Genomic DNA, 12707 nt, shown 5'->3' on the forward strand with positions numbered 1-12707 from the left:
CCCTGTTGTCAATGCCCAAACCCATATAAATGGGAGGGTTATATAGTCACTATTTGAATAGAATTTCAAACTGAGTAAAGCAGATTGGCCACTGTAGAGACATGGGTAGAAAATATCAATAAAGGTGGGTATAGCCTGGGAACTGAGAGTTTATAAGAGTTTTGCTTATAATGTATAGGTAGTCAAAGCTTCAGTTCTCATAATCTGAATTTTAAAAGAATTACATATTATTTGTCTATTTTACTTTTTTAAAGGTGTCTATTTCTTCTTTTAAAACACAAATAATATTTATTACCTAGTTTATCTAGTAAGTGGTAAATGTTATATAGGAAACAGAGCACAGTCACTGATGTTTTTAATATTAACTACATCTTCCTTTCTATCTTTTATTTAGAACGCTTCAACAATAAATACATTTGATAAAGAAGGATGGCTTTAAAAGTACTTCTAGAACAAGAGAAATTGTCGTTCACTCTTGTAGTGTTACTAGGCTATTTGGTAAGTAAACTCCTGCTTCTTTCATAAGAATGTGGTGAAAGAATTCATGTGTTAATAAGTAGTAGTACTACCAAAATTATTTTATTTTTTTGAGACAGAGTCTTGCCCTTTCACCCAGGCTGGAGTGCAGTGGTACAATCTCGGCTCATTGCAACCTCTGCCTCCCGGGTTCAAGCGATTCTCCTGCCTCAGCCTCCCGAGTCACTGAGATTACAAGTGCCCACCACCATGCCTGGCTAATTTTGTGTTTTTAGTAGGGCTAGGGTTTCACCATGTTGGCCAGGCTGGTCTTAAACTCCTGACCTCAGGTCATCTGCCCACCTTAGCCTCCCAAAGTGCTAGGATTACAGGTGTGAGCCACCACCATAAATTCTAATTTGGAACCTATGACCTATACAGATTATGAAGAATTTAGATTTTTAAAAGTTATTATTTTATATACTTGTTTATATTCTTGTTGGTTCCAAAAAGCATGAAAAACAGATAGAAAAGTTTAATATTTGGAAGTTTGATAAAAGATCTATGAAGGTGTTCAAAAGAATGAAATTTATTTAATCTAGAGATAATGATCTACAGATATATAAAGAAATATTTACACTGAAGACGGTACACAAAGTTTTCTTGAAAGACAAAGTTAGTCTGGATGCAGTGGCTCATGCCTGTAATCCCAGTACTTTGTACTGCCGAGGCAGGTGGATCATTTGAGGTCAGGAGTTCAAGACCAGCTCGGCAAACAGGGTGAGACCCTGTCTCTACTAAAAATACAAAAATTAGCTGGGTATGGTGGCAAACACTGGCAATCCCAGCTACTCGGGAGGCTGAAGTAGGAGAATCACTTGAATCTGGGAGGTAGAGGTGGCAGTGAGCTGAGATCGCGCCACTGCACTCCAGCCTGGGTGACAGAGTGAGACTACGTCTCAAAAACAAATAAATGAAAATAAATAAAAAAGAAGGATAAAGTGGGATTCAGGTCAATGTAGGAGAGCTTCCATTCTGTAATTGGAGGCTGTTATACATTGAATAAGGTATATGAGGAGGGTTCTGTAATTTCTTTCTTGATGGTCTGAGAGGAAGGTTGTGTAATTTCTTTCTGGAAGAGATTACAATCTCTTTGTGCTGGAAGGGAAGCTCCTACTCCTTATAAATAAACTCCAGGATTGGGAGTTGTGGAGGAGTTGAGGCAAAAGGAATTTATTAGATCTTTAGCCTCAAATAATTTTCTAGTCTCAAACTTCACCTTGACTTCTTCCTCCTACTTGCCCTAGATATTAAACCTTTGACCGTAAAGAGGTTGTCAGATACCTTCACAGATTCCTGCTTCAAGGTGGAGGAGGTTTGTGCAGAATTATGCATCAAAAACAATGTCCTGTGCTCACCTGTGTGGTAAGCATTGGACAGAACAGCAGTGTCTGTTCCCGCAGTGCCTGCTAAGATTCTCACCTTCCATTAAGGAGCACAGAGCAGAGTCAGTAGCGCTCTTCAGGCATTCTTGCTTAGGGTAAGAGGTTGGACCCAACATCTTCATCAGTTCTGTGATAATACCACCATTATTCATGAAATACTGTCTGTTAAGCAGACAGACATACTTTTCTAGGATGATATCATACAAGGTGAACTTGTTGTTTTCAGATAAAATAAGAGACAAAAGCTATATTTTGGAAAATGACAAATAACCTTTGTTTTTGCCAAAGTATAAGTTTTCCATCTAAGTCCTATGCTGTGAACCAGAGTATACGGTTAGGTCCCAGGCAGTGGCTCAGTGGTAACTGAGCATAAGGTCAGATTTCAGTGGCACTTCTACTTTGAAGAGTTACGAGACTTGGGCCACTGTCGCCATCTTTATCGTCATCACCAAGAATTTTACTGGTGTCCTGATTGTTAGAAAGTATTCTTTGAAAGACAGCCTCTAAGTAAATATCGTTGAGTTGAAAAGGGTTGAAACTTTCCCATCAAAACCGCATGGCAGGTAAGTCTAAATAATAAATGAGAAGTTTTTGTGGCTATACTAATCTATTCCATTTATTTAATTCATTATATTGAATATGTTTATTTTTCTTAAAGATTAAAAATTTTTTAATTCAGAATTTTTCTGGTAGCAAAAGGACCTTGGGTGGGTCATATATCAAATAAGTCATAACATTTTTTTTTTTAATATTTTCTTAGAGATGAGAACAAAGAAGTCATAACTTTTTTTTTTAATATCTTCTTACTTAGAGATGAGAACAGCTTCTAAGTCATACTGTGTCTTGGGTCCCAGAGGGTATCTGAGGAGGGTAGCAGTTAATTCCAAGAAAATGGGACACCCTGTTTAGAGAATCAATGAATATTCTCTAGAATACAGAGAAGAATTTGGCTCATTGATTTATTTGTTCCACTGACTTATTCAGAAAGGGTTTTTCTTCCTAAAGTGAAAATTGAATTGACCTCACTCTGAACCAATGTTTACATTCAGTGATTGTGTGACTAATATTGAAAATATTGTTTCTTTCTTGCAAAAAATATATTTAACATACTTTAAGATAACATTTTGTTAATTTTTTTTTTCAGTTGTGTAAAGTGACTTGTGAAACAGGAGACTGTAGACAACAAGAATTCAGGGATCGGTCTGGAAATTGTGTTCCCTGCAGCCAGTGTGGGCCGGGCATGGAGTTGTCTAAGGTATACTGGATACATGGCAAAGTTGTGAATCTGTGTTTGTAAAATGCATTCTTTTAAACTAAATTCTTTGAGTTAATTATTAATGAAGCGTTGGATACCATGACCAAATTCTTTGATTATTATGTCACTTTAGCCAAATGTCACACAATTCCGCTTTTAATACTTTTGATTCATGTGCGTTACTGAGATAAATAGGTTCTCAAACCCAGAATTCAACAGATGTCATTTTTTTATATATATTTTAAGATTTGTAGTATTTCACTTAAACAATAAAAATTTTTAAGGTTTATTTGCATTGACGAAAAACAACCAAAATTCCATTGAAGATTTAAAACTAAAGCATTGGGGGGTGACTGGCAAGATGGTGCAATAGGAACAGCGCTGGTCTACAGTTCCCAGCGAGATCAACGCAGTAGGCGAGTGATTTCTGCATTTCCAACTGAGGTACCCAGCTCATCTCATCTGAACTGGTCAGACAGTGGGTGCAGCCCACGGAGGGTGAGCCGAGGCAGGGTGGGGGCTCGCCTCACCCGAGAAGCATAAGGGATTGGGGAACTCCCTCCCCTAGCCAAAGGAAGCCACGAGGGACTGTGCCGTGAGGAATGGTGCATTCCGGCCCAGATACAACACTTTTCCCACGGTCTTCACAACCCGCAGACTAGGAGATTCCCTCTAGTGCCTACACCAGCAGGGCCCTGGGTTTCAAGCACAAAACTGGGTGGCTGTTTGGGCAGACACCAAGCTAGCTGCAGGAGTTTTTTTCATACCCCAGTGGTGCCTGGAACGCCAGCAAGAGAGAACTGTTACTTCCTTGGAAAGGGGGCTGAAGCCAGGTATCCAAGTGGTCTAGCTCAGTGGATCCTACTGGGCCCCCATGGGGCCCGGCAAGCTAAAATCCAGTGGCCTGAAATTCTCGCTGACAGCACAGCAGTCTGAAGCTGACCTGGGACACTTGAGCTTGGTTGGGGGAGGGGAGTCTGCCATTACTGAGGCTGGAGTAGGTAGTTTTCCCCTCACAGTGTCAACAAAGCCTCTGGGAAGTTCGAACTGGGCAGAGCCCACCACAGCTTGGCAAAGCCACTGTAGCCAGACTGCCTCTTTAGATTTCACCTGTGTGGGCAGGGTATCTCTGAAAGAAAAGGCAGCAGCCCCAATCGGGGGCTTATCGGTAAAACTCCCGTCTCCCTGGACAGAGCACCTGGGGAAGAGGTGGCTATGACTGCAGCTTCAGCACACTTAGACGTTCTGCCTGCTGGCCCTGAAGAGAGCAGTGGATCTCTCAGAACAGCATTCAAGCTCTGATAAGGGACAGACTGCCTCCTGAAGTGGGTCCCTGACCCCCGTGCCTCCTAATGGGAGACCCCTCCCAGCAAAGGTCAACAGACACCGCATACAGAAGAGCTCTGGCTGGCATCTGGCAGGTGCCCCTTTGGGACGAAGCTTCCAGAGGAAGGAACAGGCAGCAATCTTTACTGTTCTTTCCTGGTGATACCCAGGAAAACAAGGTCTGGAGTGGACCTCCAGAAAACTCCAGCAGACCTGCAGCAGAGGGCCTGACTAGAAGGAAAACTAACAAAAAGAAAGGAATAGCATCAACATCAACAAAAAGCCCATCCAAAGGTCACCAGCATCAACGACCAAGGGTAGATAAATCGATGAAGATAAGTTAAATCTGGAAGCATTCTCTTTGAAATCCAGCACAAGACAAGGATGCCCTCTGTCACCACTCCTATTCAACATAGTATTGGAAGTTCTGGCCAGGGCAATCAGGCAAGAGAAAGAAATAAAGTGTATTCAAGTAGGAAGAGAGAAAGTCTAATTGTATCTGTTTGCAGATGACATGATTGTATATTTAGAAAACTCCATTGTCTCAGCCCAAAGTCTCCCTAAACTGATAAGCAACTTTAGCAAAGTCTCAGGATACAAAATCAATGTGCAAAAATTACAGGGATTCCTATACACCAATACGAGACAAACAGAGAGCCAAATCATGAGTGAACTCTCATTCACAATTGCTATAAAAAGAATAAAATACCTAGGAATACAACCTACAAGGGATGTGAAGGACCTCTTCAAGGAAACCACTGCTCGAAGAAACAAGAAAGGACACAAACAAATGGAAAAACATTCCATGCTCATGGATAGGAAGAACTAATATCTTGAAAATGGCCATACTGCCCAAAGTAATTTGTAGATTCAATGCTATCTCCATCAAGCTACCATTGACTTTATTCACAGAATTAGAAAAAACTACTTTAAATTTCATATGGAACCAAAAAAAAAGCCTGTATAGCCAAGACAATCCTAAGCAAAAAGAACAAAGCTGGAGGCATCACACTACCTGACTTCAAACTATACTACAAGGCTACAGTAACCAAAACAGCATAGCACTGGTACCAAAACAGATATATATACCAATGGAACAGAACAGAGGCCTCAGAAAATAATGCCGCGCATGTTGTCAAACCTGACAAAAACAAGCAATGGGGAAAGGATTCCCTGTTTAATAAATGGAGTTGGGAAAACTGGCTAACCATGTGCAGAGAGCTGAAACTGGACCCCTTCCTTACAACTTATACAAAAGTTAACTCCAGATGGATTAAAGAGTTTAGCATAAAACCTAACACCATAAAAATCCTGGAAGAAAACCTAGGCAGTACCATTCAGGACATAGGCATAGGCAAGGACTTCATGACTGAAACACCAAAAGCAACGGCAACAAAAGCCAGAATAGACAAATGGGATCTAATTAAACTAAAGAGCTTCTGCACAGCAAAGGAAACTATCATCAGAGTGAACAGGAAACCTACAGCATGGGAGAAAAATTTTACAATCTATTCATCTGACAAAGGGCTAATATCCAGAATCTATAAGGAATGTAAACAAATTTACAAGAAAAAAACAACCCCATCAAAATATGGACAAAGGATATGAGCAGACACTTCTCAAAAGAAGACATTTATGCAGCCAATAAACATGAAAAAAAGCTCATCATCACTGGCCATTAGAGAAATGCAAATCAAAACCACACTGAAATACTATCTCAGGCCAGTTAGAATGGCAATCATTAAAAAATCTGGAGACAACAGATGCTGGAGAGGATGTTGAGAAATAGGAACACTTTTACACTGTTGGTGGGAGTGTAAATTAGTTCAACCATTGTGGAAGACAGTGTGGTGATTCCTCAAGGATCTAGAACCAGACATACCATTTGACCCAGCAATCCCATTACTGACTATATACTCAAAGGATTATAAATTATTCTACTATAAAGACACATGCACACGTATGTTTGTTAAAGCACTATTTACAATAGCAAAGACTTGGAACCAACCCAAATGTTTATCAGTAATAGACTAGATAAAGAAAATGTGGGACATATATGCCATGGAATACTACGCAGCCATAAAAAAGGATGAGTTCATGTCCTTTGCAGGGACATGAATGAAGCTGGAAACTATCATCCTCGCAAAACAGAGGAACAGAAAACCAAACACCACGTGTTCTCACTCATAAATGGAAGTTGAACAATGAGAACACATGGACACAGGGAAGGTAACGTCACACACCAGGGCCTGTCAGGGGGTAGTGGGGAAGGGGAGGGATAGCATTAGGAGAAATACCTAATGTAGATGATGGGTTGATGAGTGCAGCAAACCACCATGGCAAATGTATCTGTATGTAACAAACCTGCATGTTCTGCACATGTATCCCAGAACTTAAAGTATAAAATAATTTTTTAAAAAAGAAACACTAAAGCGTTGATAACAGAAAACATGAATGCCACACTTACTGGCACTTCTTTTTCTTAAAATGAATGTTAGCATTGCTAGTCAAGAAGTAGAGCCTGCCAGTGTCTTAAGTAAAGATGCTCAGAGATAGCAGACATTTTCCAAACTAGAGTTTTGAACATTCCTTAGACAGTAGGTGTGTTACTACTGCTCTCACCACAGTGAGTATGTGTTACTCCCAGGAGCACTTTAAATATATTCATTTCAACCACTATTGCTAAGAAACTGTGTTATATCAGGACGTATTTCACAGTCTTGGATGTTCTGAAGCCTATTTTGTTTTTGTTTGTGAGCATGTTCAGAGCTATACATCCATTTGCTTTATTTGCTGATTTTTTAAAGATGTTGCTAGTTGTGGAGAAGCGATGTATTGTTTTAAATAAAACTTCAAAGCCTTTCTGTTAGAAAAGGAACAATAGATTTTTCTTTTTCTTTTAAGAGACTTTTAAAAGAGAAGTCCTTTTTCCCTACAGACTGCCATTATCTAATGTTGAGTCTTGTCATTCATAGATTTTTGATCAATGATTAACAAACAGCAGGAAACAAAGAATTATGCATTCCACAAGTGGCTCCTGGTAGATAGCTTTTCTCTCTGGCTTTTGTGTTAAATGAGTGGTGGCTTTTAGTATCCTGGGCTTTACATTTAGATCGAAACTGACTGATCTTCAAAGTCTGTGTGATATCTCATTAACGGTAACATCTCAACAGGTATTTTTCAACTCCTGTTGATTACAGTAACATGCACTTCAGACGTAGATTTTGCTGTGTCGGGTGTAAAAAGATTCATTTATGACATATCTAAGATCAGTAAACAAAGTAGTTAAAAATGCCATTACGCCCAAGAAGAAAATAGATTGCTGATGAAAAGAGCCAAACTCTGTAAAATATTTGAAGAGATTTATTCTGAGCCAAAAATGTGTGACCAGTGGCCTGTGACACAGCCTTAGGGAGATCCTGACAATATGTGCCCAAGGTGGGAGGGCTACAAGTTGGTTTTATTCAATTTAGGGAGACATAAGACATCACTCAACATTGGTTCTGTCTGGAAAGGCAGGACAACTGGGAGTAAGGAGCAGGTAGGAAAGGGTGATTTCAGCTCATAGATGGATTCCAGGATTTTCTGATTGCCTATTGGTTATTATCTAAAGACCTGGAATCAATAGAAAGGAATGCCTGGGTTAAGATAAGGGGTTGTGGAGACCAAGGTTTTATTATGCAGAGGAAGCCTCCAGGTAGCCCACATCAGAGAGAATAGATTGTGTTTTCTTATCAGATTTAAAGAGTCTGTTTCATCAGTAATTCCAAAAGGGAGGAGGGTACCATGAGGCATATCTGGGTCCCTCTTCCCATCCTGGCATGAGCTAGTTTTTCAGTTAACTTTGGAATGTCCTTGGCCTAGAGGGGGGGTCCATTCAGATGATGTGGGGCTTAGAATTTTAATTTTGGTTTAAAGATGATGACATTTCATTTCCTCAAATGTTCTTCTTTTTCCAAATCTCTGTGAAAATCTGAATGAAACTTTAAAGATTCTAAGAGATGAGTAAATAATTTCTAAGAAATTACTGTCTTCATCCTTTGAATCTGCAGAATATAACCTTAAGGTAACTTTTGGAGAATCAGACCAGATGATGAAAGTCCTGTGAGCCTTATTACTATTTTTTTTTAATTAAGAAATCATTTTCCAGTTTCTGGTTTCATATATATGAGGAATTTAGAGGTTGCCACTCTATCCCAATAGCAAGTAAAAAGCTGAACAAACTGAAAAGTCTGCAGCTCTTAGATCTGCAAGAGAAGTGAGGTTGCAAGCAGCTACAGAGAATCACAATACACTGCTGCATAAGCCTCCCCGCGAGCCAGCACCGTGGTAGGAAACCTGCACTGTTATTGACAGACTGCTCCAGCCTAGGTTTGGAAAAGTCTGAGAGTTAAAAACTTCAGGAGGACCCACTCATAGAGCGCCTTCCCTTGCTTTTGTGAGTTTTACCTCTGGGAACTCAAACAGATTCTCACAGTAAATGTCAAAAAAAAAAATCCCCTTGTTTTTCTGACAGGGGAGGCAGAAAAGGAACATTTTGAAATATGCTAGAGCACTTTGTTTTTCTTGACTGCCCTCAAGCGAAATGCAGACACCAGAGGCTCACCTGCCGGGGCTTTATTAGAGCCTAACTGAGCTGGGGAGGGGAAATACTGCCTCAGCCTGCTGCAGCCATTCTCTCCCATTTAAAGGTGAACAAGCAACTGAGAGGCACTGGGGAAGCTTGCAGTCCAGAGGCACAGGCCTGCACAGAACTATGGAAAGCTGCCCTTTCCCCCACATCTCACCTCCACATTACTAAAGGCCTGTTTACAGCAGCGCCTTGTACCCAGTGCATCATCTATGACATTTAACAAAAATGTACAAAGCATACTAAAAGGCAAAAAATACTATTTGAAGAGACAAAGCAAGCATCAGGACCAGCCCTGGCAAGGAATGTGAAATTATGAGACCGAATCAAGAACAACTGATTAATATGCTAATAGCATTTATCATTCATATGCTAATATTAATATGCTAATCTGAGAAAGGAACAGAAGAAATATTTGAAACAATAATGACTTAGAATTTCCCCAAGTTAATGCCAGACACCAAACTACAGATCCAGGAAACTCAGAGAACACCAAGCAAGGTAAGTGGCAAAAAACGACACCAGTTATATCATGTGCAAATTGCAGAAAAACAAAGAAAAAGCCTTGGAAGAAGCTAGAGGGAAAAAAAGCGCCATATGTACTCAGGGGCAGAGATAAGAATGACATCTGACTTTTCCTCAGAAATCATGCAAGGCAGAAGAGAGTGCAATGAAACATTTAAAGTATTGAGAAAAAAAATCACCTAAAATTCTGTATCCTGAGAAATTATCCTTCAAAATTAAGGACAAATAAAGACTTTCTCAGTCAATTGAGGGAATTTGTTACGAGTAGACCTGCCTTGTAAGCAATGTTAAAAGAAGTTCTTTAGACAGGAGGAAAATAATATAGGTCAGAAACATGGATCCACATAAAGAAAAGAAGAGCATCAAAGAAATGCTGAGTGCAGGTAAAATAAAAACTTTAATTTTCCTATTCTTAATTGATATAACAGATGATAGTGTGTTGGAACTAATAACAGCAACAGTGTATTTGAGTGAGTATGCTTGTATGTGTATAGGCACACACATAGAGGTAAAATGAATTACAGCAATGATACAAAGTATGGGAAGGAGGAATTAGCATCATTTTGTTATTATAAGGCATTCACACTACCTATGAAATAGTACAGTGTTAACTGAAAGTAGGCTTGGACTGTTTATAAATGTATAGTGCAACCTCTAGGGCAGCCATTAAAAAAAGTGTAAAAAGAAGTATAACTGATATACTAAAAAAGGAGCGAAAATGAAACCATGTAAAATGCTCTATTAAAATTGTAAAAGGGAAAATGTGGAAGACAAAAATGAGAACAAGTAACAAGGGCAACAAATAGAAAACAGTAATAAATATGGTAGCTATTAACCTAACTATATCAATAATCATTTTCAGCATCATTGGTCTGAATGTACCAATTTATAAGCAGAGATTGTCAGAGCAGGTCAAAAAACAAGATCTACCTCTGTGATCTACAAGAACCCACTTCAAATATAAAGATATACATAGATGAAAAGTAAGTGGATGGAGAAATATATACCATGCTAACACTAATCAGAAGGGCAGAAGTAGCTATATTAATTTCAGACAGAGCAGACTTCAAAGCAAAGGCAGGTGTCAGGGGTGGAGATGGACATTACATAATAATAAGGGGTATAATTCTCTAAGAAAGTATAACAATCTTTAAGGGGTATGCCCCTAGCAACAGAGCATCAAACCATGTGGGATAGAAACTGATAGAACTACGAGGAGATACAGATAAATCCTCTATTGTAGTTGGAGACTTCAACATTATCAGAAATAGACAGATTCAGCAGGCAGTAGGTCAGTAAAGACGTAGTTGTCCTCAACACTGTCAATCAACTGGATATAACTGATATCTATAGACAACTTCATTCAGCAACAGCAGAAGATACATTATTCTCAAGCACTCATGGAAAATTCACCAAGCTAGAGCACTCTTGGGGCCATAGAACACCTTTACAAATTTAAAAGCATAGAAATCATACAGTGTCTGCTGTCAGACCACAGCGGTATAAAACTAGAAATCAATAGCAGAAAGATAGCTGGAAAATTCTAAAATACTTGGAGATTAAGAACACACTTCTAAATAACACATGAGTCAAGGAGGATACTGCAAGATCAGTTTTAAAATATTTTGAACTAAATGAAAATGAAAACAGAACTTACGAAAAATTGTGGGATGCAGTGAAGCAGTGCTCAGAGGGTATTAAAGGCACATATTAGAAAAAAGAAAGACCCAAAATTGGTGGTCTAAGCTTATACCTTGTAAAACTAGAAAAAGAAGCTCAAATTAAATTCAGAGTAAGTGGAATAAAATAAATAATTACTATTAAAGCAGAAATCAATGAACTTAAAAACAGAAACTTAGTAGAGAAAATCAACAAAACCAAAAAGTGATTCTTTGAAAAGATCAATAAAATTGATGATTCTCTAACTAGGCTTACTTAGAAAATAAGGGAGAGGACATGAATTACTAGTATCAGAAATGAAAGCATGGACATCACTACAGTGACATTAGAAATGCTATGAACAACTCAATGCCCACACATTTGGTAATCTAGATGAAATGGATCAATTCCTTGAAAGATGCAATCTGACAAAGCTCACACAAGAAGAAAGCCACACTCACTATAGGCTTATATTGACTGAAGAAATTGAATAAATAATTAACAAGCTTCCAAAACAGAGAGCACCAGTTTAAAGTGAATTTACTGGTGAATTCTACCAAAACATCAAGAAGAGATTATACAGAGAGATCCAAGATGGCTGATCACTAGCAGCTCGGGATTGTGGCTCCCAGTGAAAGCACAGAGAACGAGAAGACGCTGCACTTTCAGACAAATTTTGTTGCTCACGGACCAGGAGATTCCCAGCGGAGGAGCCACAGGGGTAGCCAGTGCAACTCTTGTGGCCTGCGCAGCGGTTTTGCTGGCGCCCCAGTGCGGTGGTTCTTGGTGCAGAGTAAACAGGACTAGGTCCCCTTTTGGTCGACATTTGGAGCTGCGGGAAGGCAGAGTCACCTATTCAGCTGATTGAAAAAGGGACTCAAGATGGAAGCCAGACCCGAGATTCCCAGGCAGAAAAGCACCACGAATCTTAACGCTGCTGTTTTGGTGCAGTGGGTTGCTCAGATTCCAGCGCTGGGAATCAACAAGTTGGACGTCCACTCAGAGATCTAATTTGAAAGTCAGTAATTACAAAGATGACAGGTGGATAAATTTACAATGATGGGAAGAAACCAGCGTAAAAAGGCTGAGAATACCCAAAATCAGAATGCCTCTCCCTTTGCAGGGGACCACAGTTCCTCATCAACAAGGGAACAAGACCCGATGGAGAACGAGTGCGTTCCATTAACAGATTTAGGCTTCAGAAGGTGGATTATAAGAAACTTCTGTGAGTTAAAAGAACATGTTCTAGCCCAATGTAAAGAAACTAAGAAACTAAGAACCTTGAAAAAGGGTTTGACGAAATCCTAACGAGAATAGACAATCTAGAGAAGAATATAAGTGAATTAATGGAACTGAAGCATACAATACGAGAAGTCCGTGAAGATGCACAGGTTTTAACAGTTGAATTGAT

At 39.4% G+C, this 12707-nt stretch overlaps 1 protein-coding gene across 5 annotated transcripts in view; it reads left to right on the forward strand.

Annotated features, from left to right (window-relative positions):
* The window catches only part of TNFRSF19 (TNF receptor superfamily member 19), a 109484-nt gene that overhangs the window by 21573 nt on the left and 75204 nt on the right, over positions 1-12707 (forward strand). For all 5 annotated transcript variants that reach the window (XM_037733524.1, XM_017514731.2, XM_037733526.1 and 2 more), the window contains exons 2-3: positions 395-498; positions 3046-3156. In XM_037733524.1, coding sequence (XP_037589452.1) covers positions 430-498; positions 3046-3156 — 180 coding nt within the window. In that variant the 5' untranslated portion in view covers positions 395-429. The remainder of the gene's footprint in view (positions 1-394; positions 499-3045; positions 3157-12707) is intronic.

Source organism: Cebus imitator, unplaced genomic scaffold, assembly GCF_001604975.1.
Source record: "Cebus imitator isolate Cc_AM_T3 unplaced genomic scaffold, Cebus_imitator-1.0 Scaffold536, whole genome shotgun sequence".
NCBI lineage: Eukaryota > Metazoa > Chordata > Mammalia > Primates > Cebidae > Cebus > Cebus imitator.